Source organism: Pteropus medius, unplaced genomic scaffold (assembly GCF_902729225.1).
Source record: "Pteropus medius unplaced genomic scaffold, Ma_sr-lr_union100, whole genome shotgun sequence".
Classification (NCBI taxonomy): domain Eukaryota; kingdom Metazoa; phylum Chordata; class Mammalia; order Chiroptera; family Pteropodidae; genus Pteropus; species Pteropus medius.
Window position 1 is genome coordinate 16,128,591 of NW_024349803.1, and position 25,116 is coordinate 16,153,706.

The 25,116-nt window shown below is 36.4% G+C and overlaps 1 protein-coding gene and 1 long non-coding RNA gene across 14 annotated transcripts in view; one reads left to right on the forward strand and one right to left on the reverse strand.

Annotated features, from left to right (window-relative positions):
* Positions 1-1,305: 1,305 nt before the first annotated feature.
* Positions 1,306-7,315, reverse strand: LOC120582217 (uncharacterized). 2 transcript variants are annotated; one of them, XR_005647505.1, is made up of 2 exons: positions 6,795-7,315; positions 1,306-2,243 (listed from the first exon to the last, which is right to left on the reverse strand). It is a non-coding gene; the product is annotated as an uncharacterized LOC120582217 (long non-coding RNA). The 2 variants fall into 2 exon arrangements; XR_005647504.1 differs by lacking the exon at positions 6,795-7,315 and adding an exon at positions 5,984-6,333.
* Positions 6,492-25,116, forward strand: part of NKTR (natural killer cell triggering receptor) — a 43,890-nt gene continuing 25,265 nt past the window's right edge. For 4 of the 12 annotated variants that reach the window (XM_039837418.1, XM_039837420.1, XM_039837421.1 and 1 more), the window contains exons 1-6: positions 6,547-6,706; positions 6,903-6,983; positions 19,225-19,299; positions 20,092-20,199; positions 20,729-20,773; positions 22,511-22,598. In XM_039837418.1, coding sequence (XP_039693352.1) covers positions 6,926-6,983; positions 19,225-19,299; positions 20,092-20,199; positions 20,729-20,773; positions 22,511-22,598 — 374 coding nt within the window. In that variant the 5' untranslated portion in view covers positions 6,547-6,706; positions 6,903-6,925. The other 8 variants (XR_005647500.1, XR_005647499.1, XR_005647501.1 and 5 more) reach the window with 8 other exon arrangements.

Below are 25,116 nucleotides of genomic sequence, written 5' to 3' on the forward strand. Positions count from 1 at the left end.
GATTCACAGACTTGTTTTTTGTTGCTGTCCCTTTAGTCTCTTTAAAAATACTTAATCCTTTGTTTTTCTTTGCCAATTGTTGAAAAAACTAGGTCATTCGCCCTAAAATTTGTCAAATTCTGGATTTACCTAGTTGTATCCCTGTTATGTCATTAAATATGTTCCACTTTTGCCCACTTTTCCTATAAGCTGGTAGATCTACAGGCTCATTTAGACTCAGATTCTAATATTTTTGCAAGAATACATCATAGGAGGTGATGTTTTTGCATCACAATAGGAAGTGACCTGATTTGTTATTAAGTTCCCAAAAGCCTTAAATTATGATCTACTCATCTTTGATCTATTATTTCATTAGGGATTATATAATGGTGCAATCGACTGCTTAAAACATTTCTATTTTATTATTCCCTCTGCCTTTATTGGCTTTGTTCTGGTATGTGCTGCCTAACTGAGCACTATTGGCTTTGTTTTATAACTTTTCCCCTTTGAGACTTATCTGTAAAACAAGGCAAAGAGATTATTTTAAATAAACCCTAACTTAGAATATCAGGTTCTTGCTCCTTTCGCTGGACTCAAAGATTGCAACCTAGGGAAGCTGTAAGGTGTAAATAGTGAAGAGAGACCTAATTTTGAGTCCAGATCTAGCACTCAACCTCTGAAAGCTGTTGCCTCACCTCTAAAATGGGAGTAATCAAAGCGGCATCTGCCCCTGAGGTGGTGAGATTGGGATAACGGAGTTGAGAGCAGGGCACATGGTAAACACTGAATGTGTGTTGGCTCTGCTGTGTCATCTGAGGGCTCTGGCCCTTTCTCGGCCTTCTCAAGTCTGGGAGGGGGCCTGTTCTTTGCTCCCTTGCCCATTCTGCTATCTTTAGGGTTCTAGCCCATTAATGGTCTCCTTCCCCCACTGGTCTTGGGGTTCGTGCCCATACTCTGCCAAGTGGGCTGCTCATGGGCCTGATCTGGTCAGCAGATAGGGTGGGCACTGTGCAGTGTTTTTATTTTGAATTAGTTGCTAACATTTAAAGATGAGAAGATTTCCCATTCAAGCCTGGATTTCTAGCAATGCTGATCTTAGAGATCCACAGAGCAACCAGCAGCTGGAGTGGGAAGGCAGCTGCCCCCCTTTACTAGGCAGCTTGACTTGTTTGCATAGGACCTGACTCTGGCTGGAATGTGAGCACACAGGCGGGTGTTTCAATTCAGACCTCCCCTGAAGCACAGCCTGAGAGGAGGCCTTGGCGCAGGTTGTTTATTTGGGAGATGATCTCAAGAAACACAAATAAGGTAGTGGGGAGAGTGAGACACAGCCAATAAAAGGGTTTTATTACGGAGGTCACTGCTGTAGGCAATAGGGACTCAATTATTGTAGGAGAAGCATATAGAATGTCTCAGAAGTGTCCACCTGAGACATTGGTTGGGGGTTCCCTACAAGGGAGTTAGCGTCCCCTACATTAATAAGCAGCCTTTGTGGCCAAGTGGGCCCCAGATGTCAGAGGAAACAGAAGAAAGTAGAAAGTCAAGGGCAGCCCCAGAAGTGGGCTTCTGCCAGTGCAAGGTGGGTCTGACCTTGAGGGATTGTCTGCTACTGGCAAGGTGGGTGAGGGTCTGTGACAGAGCAACAAAGGCTCCAATGCCTACAGCAGTCAAGTGCAGCTTGCTGCGTGGCAGGAAGTATACAGCCTTGAAGACAAAGCCCAGCTCTCCTCAGCAAAGAGTTTTGTGACCTGCTGTGTCCCGCTCCTTTTGTCTTGGATATTTCAGTCCACATGCAGAGAACTGAATTGGGGCAAATCAGAGCCTCTGAGAGCAGTCAAGGCTGCTTTAGACACAGTTTACCCTACACTCTAGACAACCTTTTTCTGGTGAGATACACGGGAGAAGCAGGCAAGGAGCAACAAGCCATCATCGTGAGCATTCCAGCCCATCTCTACATATCTGCTTCAGAGACAGCCTGAAGTACAAGCATCTGCCATCACTTTTGAAGGACCCAGAGTTCGGTACAGTTGTGAAAGATGATTTAAAAAAGGCAAAGACCAAACCTGACCAGCCTAAATTAACCACCTTCTCAGAGGACCTCCTGCTTCAAGAGTACAGCCTCCACTCAGCCTGTCAGTCTTTTTCCAACTCCGGGTCAAACTGCTCTCCCAATAGCAGAGACTGTTGTCCTGGGTTTCCAAGCCTGGATTTGCAACTGGTGACTTCTGTCATTATCACATTCTTCTGGGATGAGGATACAGTAGCTAAAATAAGAGCAGATAATTTGAGGTCAGGTTTATTCCACAAAATGATATTTTTCTACTTTGTGAGGCTTCCTAACACCACAGTCTGACCTTTGAGGACTCTGAGTAATGACGTGGCTAGGGAGGAAATGATGCTCAATGCTATCTCATGTACCCTTGAGCCTTTGCAGTAAACTTCCATTAGTGAGTCTATTTCTTGAGCAGGGTACGTAGTATCTTCATTTTACTGTTACTGTACCTCACACATGTATTGATTTGATTCCATTTTAATAAAAGCAATTTAAAGTTAATCTGTTCCCAATAAAAATTCCCAATAAAAATTCCTCTAGAATCCAGATGTTCTCCTTAGTCACTAGGGCATTCTCTTTCCTTCCTAAATCTTTAACAAGAGTATAGGATCCAAGGGGAGCTTGTTTTCATTTCTGTTGTCATTCATTCATTCATTCATTTAAAAATATTTTTTGATCAACTGGTATGTGCTAAAGGTACTGCAGTGAGGAAGCCAGACAATATTCCTGCTCTCATGGAACATTTATTCCTGTATAAAGAAGACAACACAGTATAAATCTACTTTTGGGGGAGACAAACAATAAAGTATAAGTCATCAAGGAAAGCTTCACATGGTAATAAGTGCTCTGCAGAGAATTACAACAGGGAATATTCTGGAGAGTGTCTGGATGGCTACTTTATGGAGTCAGGGATGACCTGAGAAAGTAATACTTCAGGTAAGATGAATAACAAGGAACCTGATATGTGATCATCAAGGGAACTAGTGCAGGCAGAAGCAAGATGCTTCATTTCAACTTTGTCTTTTTTTTCCTTTCTTGAGTCCATTATAGAACAGTATTCATCAACGTGCTCATCAATTCAATTATAATGTGAGTTCTCATTTGACCAGGCCTTGTGCTGGGCTCTACAGTGAGGAAAATAGAGGCGGGGCACTAGGCCCTGCTTTCAGGGAGCTCCTAATAATCTTGGCAAGATAAAAGAGACCCATACCCAGGCACGGATCAGGAGACCATGCAGGGCCAGAGATGCCTAAGAAACTGTTTAGATGATGAGGCTGCAGGAACTCCATGTGGAAATTATCAAGTGCTTCTTATATATCATAGAAGAAAAATCTATGCTTTTGAATTCCTGAGCACTCCTTTGTCTGCAAACAAAAAATTCCCAATTGTAGCAGAAGGTGTCAGCTTCCAACTCTCATTCCCTTAATTTTACTCCAACTGCATTGAACTTTCTTCCTTTGTCTTCCAACTGACTCCCAGAAGTCCATTTCTGTATCTCTATTTCTGAGGACTTTTTCCTAAAACTGGAAGTCTACTTTTCTCAAGCATAGCAGGCTGGTAGATCCTGGGGATTATCCCCTGGAGAACAGCTCTCAACGAATGACTCAGGTTTTCCACAAAAAAAGAAATCTAGGATTTCAAAATATATGTTCAAATTTTCAGTATAGATAGATTTTTTTTTTTATTACCAAATTCTGGTAATATTTCTGTTTTTGCTTCATGGATCCCAAGATCACCTCCAGGTTGGATGACTGGCTAGAAGGACTAATAGGACTTAGCACATAGTCGTACCCACAGCTATGATCTATTATAGCAAAAGAATTCAAAGCAAAATCAGCAAAGGGAAAAGGCGCAGGGGGCGAAGCCTGGAGGAAACCAGATTCAAATTTCCCTCTCCCAGTGGTGTCACATGAGACAAGCTTAATTCCTCCAGGGATGAATTGTGACAACATGTGAGGAATGTTGTCTACTGTAAGTTCATTACAGACTCAATGCTCCAAATTTTTATTAGAGGCTGGTCACATATGCATCCTCTGCCTAGCACATGCCAAAATTTCAGATTTCCAACAGGAAAGCAGGTGTTCTGCATAAACCATATTGTTTGTGCAAACAGTTTAGGCATAGTGAGGCACTCTTATAATGAAAGATTTCTATGAATGTAGGAAACATTACCATTCAAGTTTGCATCGAGATCACCCAAGGGCCAACCTGGTAAGTAGGCCTTTCTAAAGATAGCAGTCCCAGGCTTATTATATTAATTCTTTTCTGCACAATTCCTCATTTAAGATCTAGAATATCCTTTTATTTAAAAAATGGTATAAGGAAATAAGGCAGAATTGTGGTTATATCTTCTCATTGGATTTTTTCACTCACTTCTTGTCTCTCTTAAGTTATAAAAGTATAAAAGTTACTTTGGGGAGAGGTTGGAGTAGGAATCCCTACTAGAGGCTGAATCGTGTTATTCTGGAGGATATACTAAAGAAGCTGAGAGGCAATATATGGATAAGCAACACGCCACTGAGATAATCATGTGTCCTTTCTTTGATATGTTAATATGGTGAATGCTAGGAATAGATTTTCTGATGTTGAATCATCTTTGCATTCCTGAGTTAAAGCCAATTAGGTTACAATATTTAGGGTTCAAATACTGCTAAACTATATTTCTTAATATTTGGATTTTTAAATCCATGTTTATATAGAGATTGGTCTGTAACATTCTTGCCATTTTTGGTCTTAGTATCACAAGATAAATTAGGTAACTCTCTCTCCTTTACTATTTTCTGAAGTTTTTGATTAACAAAGGGATTATTGATCCCTGAAGATACAGCAAAATTTGCCTACGAAGCAATTTGGACCTTGTATTTTTTTGGAAAGAAAGACCATTTTTGTTAATTATTTTATGATGAGTAATTTCAAAGATTAAAAAAATAGAAAAGATAAATAAAAAACCCCCACATACTTATCACCTAGATGCAACAATTATTAAGATTTTGCCACAGTCATTTCACTCATTACCCATTTTAAAATATATTTTCTTTTTTCTTTGGTGAAGCATTTTAAAGCAAATCCCAGACAGACATCATGTGTCTTCATCCCTACATACTTAAGTATGCAGCTCTAAAAAACCAAGGACTTTTTTTACGTAACGAAAATTTCATTATCACACCTAGCAAAATGAAATATATTTCCTTGGTTTCATCTAAAATCTAGACCATAATCGAATTTCTCATATGGCTGTGTCACAATGTCTTTCACAGTTGTTTGGGGGGAGATTGGGATTACTAATTTAATTTCTTCAGTGGTTACTGGTTTATTCAAGCCTTCTATTTATTTTGAATCAAATATGGTAATTTCTACTTTCTAGAAAATCACGTATTTCATCTACGTTTCCCCACTAGCACTCCTGATTAGTTCCGTCACGGCCTTATCCATTGAAGTTGCAACTGCTGGTGTGATCCCACTCTAAAAGGCTAAATGCCCAGAATCATTACCAGAAAATTCCTACCAAGGGTTCTCCTTTGTGGTAATCACAGCGAAATTGAGCCTGAGTTTGTAAACTCCTTGGATAACAATTTTCTACCACTCTTGAGGATGAGGAAGAGGTATCAGTCCTATTGGTGGATGCTAGCCAGGCCTGCCTTGTCCTGGCAGTTTCTTCTCCTTAACCACAGCCCAAATAGCATACCTTACCATCAAATCATCTGAAATATAATTTCAACTCACAAAACGAAAGAATTTCGAGCAAGAAGGGAACTTAGATAAATGGTATTTCATCTTTCTTGTTTTACAGATGAAACAACTCTAGAGAAATTTAAAAAAAAGAAAATGATCAAATGACTTTAAAAACTACTTTACACAGCTACCATCAAAAACAATTTTTTAAAAAAGAGCCAGACTGGAAGAAAATATTCGCAATCATATATCAAGAAAAGATTTTGACTCAGAACATACATGTATCATCTATGTAGCAAACATTTGTATCCAGAACTCTTGCATTCAATAAGACGAAGAATGCGATTTAAAAATGGACAACGGACTTGAACTGACTCATAGAAGATGCAGAATCGCCATGAACAGAAACTATCCCAATGACACGGGCGCCAAAGCAGGAACGCACACACATCTCAGTCTTAAAGGCCTCTGAGGTGAGACGAACGGTCTAAAATTATGATGGCGTCATAAACTACTTCTAGCCGGGTTAAAAGGTCTGATGAATTTACTAAACCTCAACGACTTAATTCACATAGCTGGCTCGCGGCTGTCAACAGCGAAGCCTCGCGATATCGGGAGATGAGCGGAAGTTCACGGCCCTGTGGGACGACGAAAGTAGAGAGCGCAGGCGTTTCCAGGGCTCCCTGATTGGGCGACTGACTTCAATGGCAAAGAGGGAAGGGGCGGGGCAGAAAAGGACCAGCTCAAGTACAGGAGCGCCGGGCTGGAGGCTTCTCGAGAGAGCTCCCAGACACGCCTACGTGCGCCTCCTTTCGGTTAACCACCCCCTTCGAGACTGTGTTCTCGCGGTATTTGCCCCGACTCTCGCGGGGTTTAGCGTGGCACTAGGAGGCTGGGCCCGGGGAAGGGAGTAGTGGTCCGTTATCGGCGTTGGGCTCTGGCCGCTGTGGCCGCGCTTTCTCCTCTGCGCACGGGGAGCTGTTCAGGCTGGAGGCCAGCCAGGTGAAGAGCTCACCCGCTGTATGTGTGTGTGTGTGTGCGCGCCACCTGGGAGCCGGGAGGCTCGGGGCGGGAGGGGACGCCGTCTTACCATTCTGCACTGTCGCGACAGGCTGGCGCGAGGCGACCGTGGCTCGGGCTCCGCCCCAGCCCCTGCCCTGGCTCCCGACCTGACCGCTTTCCTCTCCCTGTCTCGCAGCTCTTGCCGTCGCTTCGGTAGCGATGGGGGCGCAGGACCGGCCGCAGTGCCACTTCGACATCGAGATCAACCGGGAGCCGGGTGAGCCGGAGACTGGGAAGCCCTCCTGGGGCCCGGGCTTGCCTTGGGGAAGGGGAGGGGTCTACCCTCAACTCTCCCCCAAACCTTTTTGGGAGTGGATAGTCTACACTCCCTTTTCTCCTGAGCTAAAATCTGTGGAGAGAGGGTGGCTCGGCTACACCACTCCCACCCTACTAGGAGTCCAGGCCTCGCCCTCCCAAACTCCATGCCCCCTTGCACCCCGATACTGAGTGTTCATCCCATTCCTGGCGCCAAGAAAAGAGGTGCAATCCTTTTAGGACTTTTTCTCTCCCAGTGTCTCTAGGGGGCAACACTCCCAATTCCAATTTCAGTTATCTTCCTCTGTACTGTGAGGTTTGGATTCGTATATTCTGTATTTCCTAATTCTCGAACATTAAAGGGTTAACTCTGCCTCTATTATTTCTTAAATCTTTAGCCAGAATTTCTTGGTTCGTGGGAAAGTGATCTAGTCAAAGTTGTGCGATAAATCAAAGCATTTTGTGCTAACAGACCTGCAGCATGCATGCATGCACTTAGCGTTAATGTGTTGTCTGTATATTTTGTTGGAAATAAAATATTTTCTCCTAAAGGGTAGTTGTTTCATTCTGAGTAGCAGAGCCTGTAGGGTTCCATACTGTGTTCTTAGCTTTTTTTGGTATCTGAAACAACTTTTAATATAGTCTTTGTGCAGCTTTTTTGTTCAGCAGATTCTTATTGAGAGCCTTCTACTCTTCTAGATCCTAGGGATACAGAAATGGATAAAACAAAGGCCTCACTTCCTTGTAATTTAGATTCTGTTGGGGGGAATACAGACAATAAACCAGGGGAAAAAATATAGTTGCTTGTAGTAAGGGGTATTATTTTAATAGTTTGGTCAAAAAAAAGGCCATTTTGAGGAGATGACATTTAAGCAGACATCTGAAGGAGATGAGGAGGTGAGCCATGTGGATATCTGAGAAGAGCATTCCTGGTAGAGGGAACAATTAATCCGAAGGTCCCCAGGAGGGAGTGTATGTACTTACACGTTCAAGGAACGTGAAGAAGGCTTGGGTGGCTGGAATAGAGGGAAAAGAGTAGCAGGAAATGGCTGTAGGCCCTTACTTAGTAAGGACTTTGACTCAGTGAGATAAGTTATTAAAGGGATTTGAGCAAAGGAATGATGATGTGGCCTTAGAAACTTTGTTGCATTCTCTCAGGATGTTTTGAGCCTTGATGAATCCTTATTCATAGTGAATCTATACTTGACAACAGGGCTTTTTTTTTTTTAAGAATTAAAAACAAACTCAGAAAAGTATAAGTAAAACAAAGGTTCTTTAGACATACAAAGTACTCCTTTCCTAGTACATGTTCATATCCTAGATTTGAAAATAACTTGTGAAAAATCTCCAGACTGTTTTGTAAATGTTGAGTGAACTTCGGTCCCCAGCATCCAAGGTAATTCATTATAATACCATCCAGGTGAAAGTGACTAGCACTCTTGAGAAGACTGAATCATATACAGACAGAATGCTTACATTGTTTTAGGTCGAATCCATTGGTAATTGGCAATTTCTTATGGTTCGTTCTCATGTAATACTTCTTTAGCACTTTCAAGTACTAGATGCTTGATTTTTACACTTTTAAGGATCATTTCAGTTGTTTGAAGGATCCTGCTTTGTGGGATTTAACCATTAGTACGTTTGTCTTTGAGTAATTTAATTACTTATTCAAGTAATACTTGACTTCTTGTGTAGTTAATAATTCACTTGATGGAAATACAGAGTAATATCTTTGATTTACTTTGATGAGCAAAGATCCTTTAAGAGTAACTGTACTGGCCACATTAATGAGATCGAGAAGTATTGATAAAAATTGAGTCGAATACAGCACAGCATGCTTTCTCATTATTATCAGTGGAAATGTATATGTTTTATAACAATCATATGTATATGTTTTATAACTAGACTTTTGAATTATAAAGCCATCTAATGAATACAAGTATATGTTAAAAGAGGGAAAGTCTTTAAATTACATATGAGTTTTTCTTTCCTAAGTCCAATAAGGTGGTTCCTATTTGAAATAATTCCAGGAATGTTCCACAGAAAAATTTTTCGAAAGGTTTTAAATTAAGATTTTCATTTCTTTAATAGCTAAAGAACTATTCGTGTTATTTCTCCTTGAATGAGTTTTGATAGTTTGTGGCTTTTAAGAAATTGGTCCATTTTATCTAAGTTATTAACTTCATGTGCATAAGGTTGTTTGACCTAGTCCCTTAATATCTGTGGGATCTGTAGTGATATCTCCTCCTTCATTCCTAATATTGATAATTTGTGCGTTTTGTCTTTTTTCCTTGGTCAGTTTGGCTAGAGGTGTATCAATTTTATTATTTCAACCAGATTTTTATGTCATTGATTTTTTTCCTCTTGTTTTCAATTTCACTGATTTCTACTCCTATCTTTATTTCCTGTCTAATGCTCGCTTTGGCTTTATTTTGTTCTTTTTCTTGTTTCTTAAAGTGGAAACTTGGATTGTTGACTTGAGACCTTTCTTTTCTAATGTCAACATTTAATGCTATAAGTTTCCCTCTGTATGAAGGACCTGACATTTCGTGTACCCCATGAATTTTGATAGATTGCTTTCTTTCAGTTCAAAATATTTTCTAATTTTCCTTGAGACTTAGTCTTTGACTGATGAATGATTTAGAAGTGTTTTGATTTCCAACTACTTGAATATTTTGCACTTGTCTATTAATGATTTTACTTCTTTCAGTTCTCTTACTTTTTGCTTCATTTAAGACTCTTCTGTTAGATGGATGCGTACACATTTAGGATTGTTATGCCTTCTTACTGAATTGACCCTTTTATCATTATGTAATGATCCTTTTTATTTCTGGTAGTTTTCCTTGCTCTTAAGTCTACTTTGATACGAATACAGGTACTCCAGCTTTCTTTATATTAGTGTTTATATGGTTTGTCATTTTCTGTCCTTTTTCTTTTAACCTACTTATATCATTATATTTAAAGTGGGTTACTTGTACATAGCGAATAGATGTCTTGTTTTTTTATTCATTCTCTCAATCTCTTTTAATTGATATATTTAGACTGTTTACACTTAATGTAATTGTTACATTTGGATTTGTCTAACACTTGTTTTTACTTTCTCTGCTTTCATTCCATTTTCTTGCCTTTTGGATTATTTGAACATTTTTTAGTATTTTTAATTTTTATATTGAATTTTTGATGTTTTTTCTATGGTTTTTTAGTAGTTAACTCTAGAGATAACAGTATGTATACATGGCTTTTCATAGAGCGCTTAGAATTAATATTTGCCACTTCAAGTGCACTGTTGAAACCATCCTACTGTATGATATTCCTTTATCTCACCTTATGTTGTATTATTATTTACCACTTCAAGCGCACTGTTGAAACCATCCTACTGTATAATATTCCTTTATCTCACCTTATGTTGTATTTGTCATATGTATTAGAGCTACATTGAAAACTTTTGCTTTCAATTGTTACACATACTTGCAAGAGCTTAAAAGGAGAAAAAAATATTTCCTTTAGGCAGGAACCGCCATCTTTCAGTAATCCACCAAAATGACCAACACAAAGAGAAAGAGGAGAAGCACCCTCTGTATGTTTGCTAGGCCTTTTAGAAAACAGAGTTGTTTCTTTGGCCACATGCATGGGAATCTACAAGAAAGGTGATACTGTAGACATCGAGGCAATGGGCACTGTTCATAAAGGAATGGCCCTCAAATGTTACCTTGGCAAAACTGGAGGAGTCTACAGTGTTGCCCAGCATGCGGCTGGCAGTGTTGTAAACGGACAAGATTCTCACCAAGAGAATTAATGTGCGTATTAAGGACTCTAAGAGCTGAGGTAGCTTCCTGAAAGGTGTGAAGGAAGGTGATCAGGAAAAGAAGGAAGCCAAAGAGAAAGGTACCTGGGTTCAACTGAAGTGCCAGCCTGCTACGCCCAGAGAAGCTCACTTTGTGAGAACTAGTGGAAAGGAGCCCGAGCTGCTGGAACCCATTCCCCGTGAATTCATGGCATGACAGGTGTAAAAAAAGAAAAAAACCTCTGTACTGTTTAAAAGAAAAAATACTCATATTTAGCCACATTTTTACCATTTATTTTGCTTTGTTCATTCTTGAAGTTCCAATTTCCCTCTGGTATCATTTCCCTTCCACCTGAGGAGTGTTTAGCATTTTTATAGAGCTTATCTTCTGCCAGCAAATTCTTTGATTTCCTTCACCTGAAAATTTTATTTTTCCTTTATTCTTGAAAGATATTTTCACTAGACGTAGAATTCTGGGTTGACACCTATTTTCTTTTAGCGCTTGAAAAATGTTCTGTTGCTTTCTGATCTATGTGGTTTCTTATAAGAAATCCATAGTCATTCAAATTGTTGTTACCCCATATGTAATGTGTTATTATCTGGCTGTATTCAACATTTTTACTTTGTCTTTAGTTTTTAGCAGTTTGATTTTGCTGTGCCTGGGTCTGAATTTCTTTTTATATATTCTCTTTGGGGTTTACTTATTTTTTGAATCTGTCTGTCTTTGCTAAAGGAAAGTTTTAGGAAGTTTTCAGCTATTATTTCTTTAAATATGTTTTCTTTCCAGTACTCCTTTTTCCTCTCTTTCTGGGACTATGATGACACAGATATCAGATCTTTTTTTTTTTTTTTTTTTTTTTTTAACGCCTACAGCACCGGTCTTCCTAGGTGGTAGTCTCCCATCCAACTTCTGTTAACCAAGTCCGACTCTGGTTAGTTTCCTAGACTAGAACGAGATCGAGCAGATAGGGGTTGTTCAGAGTAGCATGGCCATGGCCAGATCTTTTGATATTGGCCAACAGATGCTATAGCATTCACCCAAGAGGTCTAGGTTTATTCATCCTTCCCCGCCCCCCCCCCCAGTCTTTTCTCTCTTTTTCAGATTGGGTAATTTCTGTTAGTTGGTCTTCACATTCACTGACTTTTGCCTATGTCATTTCCATTCTGTTGATGAGTCCACCCAATGAATTTCTCATTTTGATTATTGTGTTTAGAATTTCCTTTGGATTTTGCTTAAAGCTTTCTATTTTTCCATTCTTTTAAAGAGTGTTCGTCCTTAGTGGAGTATGGTTGTAATAGCTATTTTAAAGTCTGGAATAATTCCAACATTTGTATCATTGTGGAGTTACTGTCTTTGATTGTCTTTTCCTTTAAGAGAGAGTGTTTACTCGTTCCGAGACCAAAAAGTTTGAGAGCATTACTCATTTTGTATTTGTCAGAGGCTTAAAATTGGTTTTCGGAAGTGATAACCACGGTGTTCTTTGAAGGAGTGCTTGACATGGGAATTTTTCTTTACGTGGGCCTCAGAGCAATATCATAAAACCCTGGCAATTTATCAGTATAGATAAAAATGGGGATATAGTTGAAATGGGTAGTTTTACTTTACTGCTTAAGGTTCACATGGATCCAAAAAAACTGAACTGAAAATGTGTCCTTAATAAGTGATACCGAGAAATTTGTTTTAAGTAAAGAGCCAGACAGAAATTTGAGTATTGCTTGTGATCTTGAGCAAACCACTTGACCTCTTTGTAAATGTGGTTGTAAAGACAGCAGTATGGCAGAGTTTGCTTATATTCAAAATTACCTTTAAACTTTAGACTCAAGATAGCTCCTACTTTGAGAGAGGGTGAGGAAACCGATTTGTATTGAGGAAACAGGAGAAATCCATCTCCTCTCTAGCTCACTCTGGGTCATACATAAACTTATGCATGAATAGAGTAACTGCATGCAGTGGTCTGCACTATTTAAATGATTTCTCCCGTTTTTATATACTCATAAATTAAAGAAGACTTGGGCGTAATAGTGCCTATGTAATGTTGGGAAGAGTAATTAAGTAATACAACTACCTGTCTTACAGATTATCTTTTTGTAATATGAATTTATTCCAATGGAGAAGATTGCTTAATTAAGGAGCACTCTGTTAATTAGGCAGACTACTGTTTGTGTAATAACAATCAGAACAAGGTAGGGAACAAGTGCTGTGGGAGGAGAGGACAGTTAAGCAGCGCTGCCATCCTGAGTTATTCTTGTCTGTCCTAATGCTAAGACAGTGCTGAGAGAGGAAGCCAAAGCCAACTGTGATCAATTGTAGGATTTCCTCAGTGGTGTTCAGGTTTTATAACATACCCTCATAGCTGAAAACACGACTATTGATACTCTTAAAGAAAAAAATCCTTCTTCAACCTGAAATTACCTCGTCCCCCAACTCCCATTTTGCCATGGAAACAGTTGTTTCTACATGTGATTTTGAAATGCAGCGTTTCTTTAAATTCTATCATGTTATTGAAGAGCAGACTATATTTGTAAAAAACCGAGCACAGCATCTCACATAGTCGTTTTTAAAGTTGCTTTAATTGTATGAGCATAAGCACTGGCACTGAGTCAAGGGGCTTTCATATTAAGGTATTATGCAGACCTTTGTAGATTAAGAATTTTTGTTCACATTTTCAGAAAAAGGCTCGTTTCAGTTTGGTTCCCCGCCCACTCCTTTTCCTTTATTCTTTTAGAAATTGGGCCTGAAGAATCCCAGTAATAACACCAGGCCTGTTTGGATGGTTTTGAAGGCAGACTCATATGGAGTTTTACTGTAAACAGAGGGGGTAATTCACTCATCCAAGTTCACATAGCTGGTACTTGTCAAAGCCAAAGCTCTAGCCTTGGTTTTCTCTCGTATCCATTGTACCGTGACTACTGTGCCAAACGGATGATTTAATAGTTTAATATTGTGGAGTTCCTTGCAGATTCAAGTAGGGAAGGGAAGCATTGGGTTGCTTGTTGGCTGGAGGGTGAAGCACCTCAGGAAAGAAGGTAGATATGGCTGGAGGGAATTCTTTAAAAAAAAAACCCAAAAACTTATTTCCTAAGTTTATGTTCCACTGTCATTGCATACAGAAGGGAATGAGAAACTTCTCTTTTTACTTCTTCCACCCTTCCTAGAATTTAGGCTAATAGCGTTCATTTTATTTGCTTAATTACATTGGCATTATGCAATCAGGTAGGCTTTTTTGGCTGTTCTCAGAAGTTACTTGCCATTTAAAACATTGTTTTTATTAGCAAATGCTTTCTGAATTCCAAATCACCGATTTAAAGTTGATTTTTTAAATGTGTGAGATTTAGGATGGAGACTGCCACTATTTATGAATGACACTTTAGAGAAAGAAAGGAACATTATCATCAGGAAAGTTAATTTGCGAGTTCTAAATTGTGTGACCTGAACTCTTGTTGCATCTGTTTGGCCCCCTTTAAGCCATAAAAGACTTCTTTGTTTTTCTGTTAGTAAAAATAGTACATGCTCATTATAAAAATTCCAGTCATATTTTTTAAAAAGTAAACTTGCCTTGAAGTCCTGCCATGCAGGGATAATCATAACCTTTTCTGAATATCTTATCTGTGTACATGTACACACACATTTTAAAAAAATAATGTGCTACATGCTGTTTTCTGACTTGACTTTTTCTGTTGAACAGCACATTCTGCACCTTCTTTTTCTACTTTAATGAATTAAGCTTTATATAATCTTTTAATGGCTATATAGTCTACCATGGAATGAAAGTATCTATTAGTTAGAATATATTATAGTGTTGATTGCTAAGATAAAGACTAAATAACAGTGATTTAAATAAGACATAAGTTTTATTTACTTTTCTCAGACACAGCTTCTGTAGCGTCTGCATATTAGAGCTGACAATCTTTGCCTTGTTACTCCATCAATCTTGACGTGGGATGAGTTGGTGAACCTCTTAACAGAAGAATTAAAGCTGGATAAATATCGAAGAAATGATGGAATTAGAAGAATAATTTTGCAACCCTCAGTATAATAATTGTTTTAGGAAAAGATCATCAATGGCCAAACCTTTGGTTGAAAGTATCTTTAAAGTGGGGGAGGGAGTACCTTTACAGCTGAGAGATCTGGGTAATACTTCATGTTAGTATCACCAGTAATGGGTCAAACTGACATAAGCTTCCTGGTAAGATGTGAAAAAAGCCATAAAGATGGGGATTGTTTTCAATTGAAAGAGACCGAAGCATGACAGACAACTTAATTCATAATCCTCGGTTAGGTTACTAGTTTTTTAAAAAAAATAGATATAAGGGGCATTGTGGAAACAGTTGGGTAAATCTGAACATGGACTAAGTGTTAGACTGTATTGTTAAATTACTATTACATTTCTTGGGTATGATAGTGGTATTGAGGTTAAGGAGGAGAATATCCTTGTTCTTTAGGAGTACATACTAAAGTAATTAAGCATCACAGTGTCTTTAACTTTCAGTTTGTTCCAGAAAAAAATTGTGTAGAGCGGGAGGGAGGAAGTTTATATGGCAAAACATCTTTATAGAGTTAAAAATTTCAAAATAAAGTTTGCAAGATCAAGAGCAGTGTTGTGTTGCATGTTCATTCAAATGACCAAGATCATTTTGTCAAGTTCCTCTGGAAATCTCATTAGTACTTTTGGGGCTTGCAATTAAAGATAGGTTTCTTTAAGTAAAATTTGACAAATTTGCAATTTTGAGTCTTCTTTTCTAAGAAAAGCTATGTCTCTCCTTTTGTTCTGGTTACCTTTATGCCTCTCAGAGTTTTGTAGTTTTGTTTTTGTAGGTCCCACACGCTTACGGCTAAGTAGCTTAATGTTTTTTTGTTGCTGTTGAGAATGTGATTTTTATTATTTTTTCTACTAGTTCTTATTGGTCATAAGACAAATATCAACAATTTTAATGACTGTTAATATTTTAGTTCTTTTAGGTTTTTTAGGTGTGCAGTCATGTCTTCCAAATAATAAATTGCTCTTTTTATTGATAAATATACTTCTCATATTCTCTTGTCTACTTCATTGGCTAGAATTTCTAGAACAACATTCGACAATAGTGACACTAACAAGCACTTTTGACTTGTTACTTACATTAATGGGATTGGTGCTGTATTAGTGTTCCATTGTTAACCATAATGCTGGCTGTTGATTTGAAGGGTGTCTTAGGATATTTGTGTTTATGGTAAAGGGTGAATGCAGACTTTCATCAAATGCTCTTTTGATTTCCATCACAGGATTTTTATAGAGTTCTTCCTTCATTTCAATAAATTATATTAATAGATTTTCTAATATCTAATAGTGCCTATTTAAAAATGAGACTGCTATATAGGGTTTTGAATTTGTTTTATATCTTTCTCAGGCTTTGGTTTCAATTTAAATTGCTTCATAAAATTCGTTAAACTTCATCTTGCTGTGCTCTGAAACAGTTGAGATGATATCACACTTTAATGTTACTTCAAGATGAGAAGTAATTTACCCATGTCTGTAGAGTTATTTAATTTCTTTCTTGGGTCTGTTTTTTAGTCTGTATCAGCACGAAGTTGTAATCCATACTTACAATTTTTTATTCTAAATTTTAGTATTCCTCCTTTGTTTTTTCCCCGAAAGAGCCAGTTTTGGAATTTATTTATCAAGTCTAGTATCTTTCTGTTGTTTTAATTCATTCTGCTTTTACTTTTATTAAAACTTTTATATTTTTCTTAGATTTGTTTCTTTTTATCTTCCTGAGTTGAGTGATTAATTTATCTTTGGTCTGATTGATTAATGAAAATATTTACGACTGTATGCATTGATTGGGACCAAAAAATGGTGGTATTTAACACTTTTTGCCTTATGAGACCTGGCAGCTCTAAGAGTTAGCATCATTTCCCAACATCCTAGTTCTTATAGTTCTTTGAATCTGAGCCAGTGTCCTTGTCAGCTAACTACATGAGCCAATAAATTCTCTTTCGAGAATTTTTACTTGTACTATCTGCAGGATACCTCTAACTGGTTGTTGATTGACATGTTATGAAAAAAGTTGTATGTGCCTAAATAATTATAAAGCTGTTTGGTCTTTTACCTTATCTTACATCTTACTTATGTTTTCTGACTGCTTCCTTTGTTTTGTATCTTTCGACATGGGTTGCTCCATCGCAGTCTTTTGAAAGATGTTTAATATATTTTTAGTTTTACAGGTGATTGTGTTTAAGTGTTCCTAAACACATATTTCCTCTTTATCTACTTTGACAAAGTCTCCCTATTGACCCTGCCAGTGAAATAGAGAAAATGTACCTTTTCTTACCAACCCTGGTTGCTAGAAAGATTCTTTTCCTTTATATATCTGAAAATAAATAGATTTTGTTAAGCTCTATGTCTTGATGTTCTACTTGTAATAACTTTTGCTGGTATATAATGAATACTTTTGATCTGTATATTGAAGTAGTCCTTCATTTATATTTCATTAATCTTTATCTTTGAATAATTTTCTTTCAAGTGCTTTTATTATTATTATTCGAATATTGAGTACTCATTCTGTACCAGGCACCGTACAAATCAGTGGCGATGAGTAAAACAGCCCTGCCCCGACACGTATCAGTCAGGCCCAGGTTGGAGATAAGTGTACTTTGTTCATACCACTGATCACTTATCACATTGTACAGCAGTTTGTGTCCATCATTCCCAGCTAAGATATGAGCTCCCCAAAAGGGCATTGTGTCTTATATACCGTTGGAAAACCTGATTCATGGAGAGGATGTCAGTAAATAATGTTGGAGTAAATGGCTTGATTTTGTTGAAATGCTTAACCCCTGAATTTCCTCTTAGATTTTGCTCTCTGCCTACCCAGTATGAACTTTTCCTACCTTTGTTCTTATCCTTATTCGTAATTGTGTATATGATTTCTTTACCTTTTATAGTGTATCATCTCCTACATTATTTTCCCCACCAGTGTTCATTTTTACAACAACCATATCTTTTATGTCCATAATATGTGTCTCCTTCCTCACCATTGCACCTGCAATTCCAGCACAGCTGTTTCTGAGAACAAGGAACAGTAATACTGATATTTGATTTTATTCAGATTCTGGGTACTTGCTGATTTTATTCCTGCCAACTCGGGATTACTACATGACATAGGTGTGTCTTGGCTTTTCCTGTCTGTAGCCAACATTTAAAATGTGTTTTTATTACCTGATTAATCTCAGCATTGTTCTCTGTTTTTCTTCTTTTTAAGGATCTGCATGTTGGTATGTTGTGATTAAGGTCAGAAGCCATTGCTGCTCTTTGTTACTATTGTCCTTATTCATGTATTTTTTACCTTAAAAACACCAAACTAATGCTTACACTAACTAGTTTCAGACTTTAATCTTTACAGAGCAGTGTATTCATTGGCATAGTGGCAATTCTTTGGGAGAAATCTTAGTATATATAAAAGGCAATGTTGACAGTAGTGACTGATTCTAAAAGATTATTAAATCCCACTAAAGTATAAGAAGAATTGAGTAACAAATATTCCTGAGAGCTTATTCATTCAGAAGCAGCATTAGTTTCCACAGGCATCAGCAGAGTTCCTTAACTCAGGAGACAATATATTATGATGTAACTGTTCTGACAGCTGATGGAACATGCACTTGTGTATTTTTATGTTTGAAAAATATCTGAGTTTTCATTTATAACATGGAAAATAACAATAAATATAACCCACATTTTAAAAGTGCAATAATTTTTAAGAGTTGAAAGGAGTCCTGAGACCAAAAAGTTTGTGAAATGCTTCTTCTCTATGGCATAGTAAAATCGAACTTGCAGACTTGCTTCTTTCCATTTCCTGTTTATTGGAGGGGTGTTTTTGTTTTTGTTTTTAAGGCACCATAACCTATTCTCTTTCCTGCTGTCTCAGGGAATAGAATAACATTTTTATTTGCTGTTGGCAGTTCAGGAAGTTGTCTATAAATAGTTCTTGTGCAGAGGTGCAAAGCTGACTGTCGAGGACAGAAGTTCTTTCCTCTAACATTACTGGCCAGAATGACTGTCTTAGGATGCGATGTGCTCTCATTACCGGAGGGGTCCAAGCAGAGATTAGAAAACTGTTATCCAGAGTATTTTTAAAGAAGATTAATAGTTCAAGTAGGGTTCTCTACTGAAAGGAATCTAATAGGGCCCCTTAAAAGACACTTAAAATCTTACACTTTTAGGGCTTGGGCTGCATGTGAATTCTAACACTAGCAAAACAGTGGAGTTCTTATAGTTGGTATTGCCCAGTTAAATTCTTTCATGTGAAACCTAAGAAATTTAAATGAATTATAAAAATGGACTTTCCAGTTTTGTTAATTCTGTTGACCTATTTTATGTCTCCCATATAAAATGTATATTTAATCAACTTGCTTACTTTTTTTTTCTCATGTGTTTCATTTCAGTTGGTCGCATTATGTTTCAGCTCTTCTCAGACATATGTCCAAAAACATGCAAAAACTTCCTTTGCCTCTGCTCAGGTAAATGAATTATTAAATTATTTCCAGTGAGAAGTCATGGCTTACAATTTGACCTTACTTAACAGAGTAGATATTTTCCTAAAAAGTAACGGGCTGTGAAATGAGTTTGGCAAATAAAAATATTATTTTCATTGATATGAAATCAGAAAACCATTTCTTAAAGGGAAGAGAGAAGATGTGGTTTCAAAAATGAATAATAAAGTACTAGTGTGTGTAATGAAATCTTCTCTATACATTGTAGTTTATAAAATAATAGCATTTTCAAAACTGATTTGTTTGGGTAGAATTTTACAAATTTTGGTACTCTGAACAAATATAGCACTCCAGATTTCACAAGAAATTTAGGATTAGAAAATAGAGGGGCAAAACATAGTGAAGTTATTTTTTTATTATGTATAATTGGATTTATATTTTCAAAAAGTAGAAAAATTGGGAGGAAAAACATCTATACTGTTACTTTAAAAATGGAAATAGCAAATTTAAAATGTGAAATCCACACTTGGACACACACACATGCATACACAATCTTTGTACTACCTTCTTTTACTGGAGTGATAACCAGTTTTGATCTTTTCTCCTGTAGCATGTAGAGTCTATACCACACAATTTAACATTTGCATGCTGCTTTATGTTATTTATTTTGGTGTGTATGTATTAAATTGTCACACTGTACCTCTTGTGTCTCTTACAGCGCTCAACACACAGGAGGGATTTGACAAAGGATTAATTGAATGGTACTTTCCATGGAAGGATGTTTTTGTAGCTAAACTTCTTTTTTTTTTTCCCCCCTAGGGGAGAAAGGCCTTGGGAAAACAACTGGGAAGAAGTTATGTTATAAAGGTTCTACATTCCATCGTGTGGTTAAAAACTTTATGATTCAGGGTGGGGACTTCAGTGAAGGTAGAGCTAAAAGTTATGCTCCTAATAACTTGATCTGTCAGTTTCTAAAGTGCACATTATTATTTTTAACTGTAAATATTATATCACTTACAGTATGATATAAGTATTAGGTAATCAGTGAGTAGTTATTGGATGAATGAATGTTGTAGACCTAGAATGTATGAAAAAGCAAAATACTAAGACATTTTGTTTTTATGCAGTTTTAATAATATTATAATTACTTGGTGAATTACCTTACAACAAATGCCAAAATACTGTTTGATTGTTTTTATTGTTCTCAAATTTTATTGGTGTGGTTACTGTTTGAAATAAATGGGTTATGGAGATGATTACTTTAACAGTATTTATTATAATAGGGTTGCACTTATATTTTCAAGATGAGGTTTATTGAGGATTGTTAGAACGTTGATTATCTGCAACAATTACAAGGCATTATCTCCTTCAGCAAATTGAAACCATAAAAAGTAATTTATATGTATTAGTATATTTTTACTTTTCATTTTAGTTTAATGTAGTTCCTTATTTGCAGGTAATGGAAAAGGCGGAGAATCAATTTATGGTGGATATTTTAAAGGTAAGCCTTAGTATTTTATGATCTCTTGTTTCAGTTCTGATATTAAAGCAAGTTTGATCATGTACTTTTAATGAGAAGAGGTTTACTTATAGTTCACTTTTTGCATGAAACTAATGCTGCATGAAAATACTTTATTTGCATGAACTTGGGGATAAATTATACTGTAATATGTAACTTTTAATTGACAAGATTAATTAAGGCTAACGTTACAGTTAAACATGACTTTCAGCATGGAGGTTAGGCAACTATATACATGAAAACTCCTATCTTCCTGCCTAAAACTGTCAACATATTCTTTTGTTTATAGAGAATGTGGTCTTTTGCAAAATGAAAAGGTAAGAGAACGAAGCTCAGTAACACAAACTCCAATTCTGTTCCCTTGCACCCTTCCTAATAAATTTATGGACAGTCTGGGTCAGGTTGTGGCTGGATTTCAGTATTGCTTGAAGACTTGGAAAATTTTGTATACTGTTCCATACATGCATCTGTATCTTTTTTCTTTTCCTGATGGGTTATTAGTTCCACATCAGGGCAAAGAATCTGGTTGTGTTTTTTTTTTCCCTAAATCAAGCAATTTCTTTGAATAAAAGTTGGTATTTCTCCAAGGTTTGTATGTTTTCTTTTGTATACTAGAACTATATGATTGTGTATTATTCCTACAGTAGTAGCATTTACATAAATCTAACTATTACACTTGCCCCAAAAAGCCTTAGAAAAGTCAGTTGCAGAGATTTATAATGGGATCCAATATTACTAGGTTTTAATGCCATGATAGCTTCAGTGTTATAATAGTGTTTTATATTTCTTTTGGGGAAAAATGGATTACTACTCTTTTTCAGAAGCCTGTTCCCAAGGTAATCATTTTTTAAAGTTTTCTATGTTTCTGTTTGTTCTAAAGAAAGATTTGTTTGTATGAATGTTAAAAGGAAATTTAAATTCTCAAGATACTTCTGCTGGAATTAAAATAATCTCTAAGTAATCTTTATGACAGTTTTTCCTTTGAACTAGTAAGAAACAGCTTTCTGGCTGGTTCTGTTAGCATGTAGCTTTGAAATTAATGCTGGTAGGCCACTTTAATGTGGTTGTTCCCTGTGGCAGATACTGTGTATCTTAAAATTGTATTTTGCCAATTAAGTTGTTTTTACAGGACTTTCTGCCTTGCGTAATTTTGTGATCCTGTTGATTAGAAAGAATCCACATACTTAATTTAAACATGTCCCTACAACTTAATTTATATTATTTTGAATTTTTGCTCTTATAGTCTATAACTTCAGTTCAATTAAATAATACATTTACCATGTAGAAATTAAGCACATAAGAAGATTATTAGACATCTCCCATGTATAATGCATTAGGCAGGATAATTGGAAATTTGGAGGACATGAGATTTACTAAATAGAGATTTTTCTAAAATTTCTTTACTAGTTTTCCCTGAAAGTTATAGCTTAAATATTATTTAGCCAAAGTACGTTACTATTAAAAGTGACTGTTCTAAGGCTATTTGTATAAAGTATTAAATATATGTTCTTTTCCTCAAAGCTTTAAGTAGTGTTTCTTGGTGTTTTTATTCTTTTGTTATTCAATTAGTTAAAAAATTTTTTTCTAAATGTTCAGTCAAGTATCTGTACTGACCAGAAGAGGAATTTCACCTTTTGCTTTCTATTTATTTCTGTGAACATGACACTTTAAAAGTGGCTTATAATTGGAGACTGACGGATTTGTGCTTTCTTCAAACAGACGAAAACTTTGTTCTCAAACACGACAGAGCGTTCCTTTTGTCAATGGCGAACCGCGGGAAGCACACCAATGGGTCCCAGTTTTTCATGTGAGTGGGCGTGATCCGGAGATGAGCTTGTCTTAGACAGAGAAGCGCTGTTCATGGGAAAGGTGGTGTAGTTAAACCAAGTTTAATGCTAGCATGCTGTCAGCTTGGGTTTTATTTTTAATTTCTGATATAGTAATCGATCAGTTCTAGCAGCCACCTCAGCATTCAGCATATATTCTGGTTTTGAAGAATGGTACTTAAAAGACGTAACTTGAAGATGTATACATTATCTTTAAAATATGTTGTCATTTTACAAAAAGAAATTGACTTTGACTCTTAACAAATTTGGGTGCTTAGTTTACCAAAGCTAGATTGGAAAATAAGCTATGGATGAACATTTAAAAATTGTTCATAGACTGGGACTAGATGTGCCCATAGCGTGGAAAGCAGTTGGTTTGAATAAACCATTGTATGGTTGCTTTTTCTCTTACTGTTGCTCTTTGAGCCAGTTTGAGAGAGATACTATTATTTTCTGATACTGTATAGAAATAAGTGATTCGCTGTTGAGCCAGCATTTTTAAAAACTCAAACCTTATGAGAGCTCTATGCATAATTGAGATAACTCAATGATGCTGTCATTCCCACCACAATTTATGAGAGTATCACTCAGGAAACTTCAGAGCGCTAAATTTGCTTTTAAAAAAAGAAACACCTTTATATGTACATGCATGCACAACCAAAACCTTACTTATTTCTCATCTGAAAGACTTCTGGCATACTTTTATATTCTTTATCTACAGCTACTCCAAAACCTACTTTTTATTATAATCCCATGATATAAAATATGAAAGGTAATTGTCTAGCATGAAGTTTAATGCTTTAGATTGGAAGTAAATCACTACAGTTGTGCTGTGTATATTGGAGAAATATTTTACTCATGGTTTAATCAGAAAAAGTGGTTTTTTAGGTCATCTTTCTGAATGGATTAGTATGAATGGCGCTTCCCTGTCTTTAAAGGAGTTCATATATAATAAATCTCACATTGTAAATTTGTCTGATAAATAGATTTCCAACATGATCTGATAAAGTTCAGATAAGGGGCATTCTGTTCCTAAGAATGTCCTAAAAATGGAAAGCTGATAGAAGATGATAATGCTTGGAGTCGTACAGGAAAAAAAGGAAGACCTTAAACAGTAGTTCCTATATCTTGTTTTGATCCCAGAGAGTACTCGTTGTTACATTTCTTTATAGAGTATTTTTCTATTCTTAACCTTCCTCAGGGCCAAAAAAAGTAGTGGGAAATATCTTGAAAAACTTTTTAAATGGTAATTAAATATAGAAGCTGTTTACTCTTTGATTGAGTTTTCCCATTTCCATTTTTAAGCTTATCTGAACTGAACATGATAAACTAATGATTCATTGGTCAAGAAGCTACCACCTGAGGGCTCTAAAGTTTCTTTTAGATTTCCTTTTTTTATATCAGTACATGTAAAATTTGATTTATCAGATAGCAGCAACTTCTCATTGTTATCGATTAGCTTGTTTCTAAAATGTTAAGAGTTAAAACCAGTGTACTTACATATATTAGTTAAAATCTAGTATATGAAATTCTCCCTTCAAAAAATTTAGTGTCTTTTTTCTATGTTATTTAGTACTTGCTTAAGTCTTTCCTCAGAATGTTTAGCATCAAAACAAAATTAAGGCTATTTCTTAATTTTATAGCAGACTGCTGTTTTTGACAAGGAATACCAAATGAAAATTTTAACATCAGTAAATTAAGATTAAAAATTTTAAACTTGTTTTCCTAATTAACTGTAGATGGCATTAAAATCACTGTGAACCTGTGAGTGAAAGAAAATTTTCTAGTTTTAGTTTGAAATTTACTTCTGGAAATGAGTTTCCAGTTAAAAGCAGTCTTGGAAGTAATAGTGTTTTTGCACACACAAACAAATTCTTATCAATTTTTTTAAAGAAATTTTTATGAATGTGCTTTTTTAATGCTGGCTTGAAAATACCAGTTCCCAGTAGATTGCAGTGTAAAAATCAAACTAATGTTCATATCTCTAAACAAAACATTTCCTTGCTTTTATAGAAAGGATAGGTAAAGTGGAGAAGGTTTTTCCCATAAAAGAAAACTCTTTGAAAATCCATATCTCACAAGCCTAAATCCTTTAGAGTCAGAAGTTGTAAAAAAGTACAATGTGCTATCTTCAGGTTGTATATGTGATCACAGGTAATAGCTCTGAAACTTGAGGTTTTGAGGGTTGGTGATCTCAGAGCTCAGACGGCTTCCCTGCCTTTTACCCTCTTACCACACTCTTTCTATGGCACCTTGGGCAACAGTTCTGCAGTTTGAAAAAAGAAAGGATATTGTAAGAATGGATGGTAAAATGCCAAGAATTGCCTTTATAGTTCCTCTTTTATGGGCTTACTAAGGACTTTTACTGTATCCTTGCAAAATCGTATTTGTAGTTTATGTTCTAAATCTGTTACTTTGCAATTCCTAAGGAGTAAATTTGGTGCTATTTGTGTGGGTATTTTCAAAATGTTCCTCAAGGATTCTTGTGCTTCGTGCAAT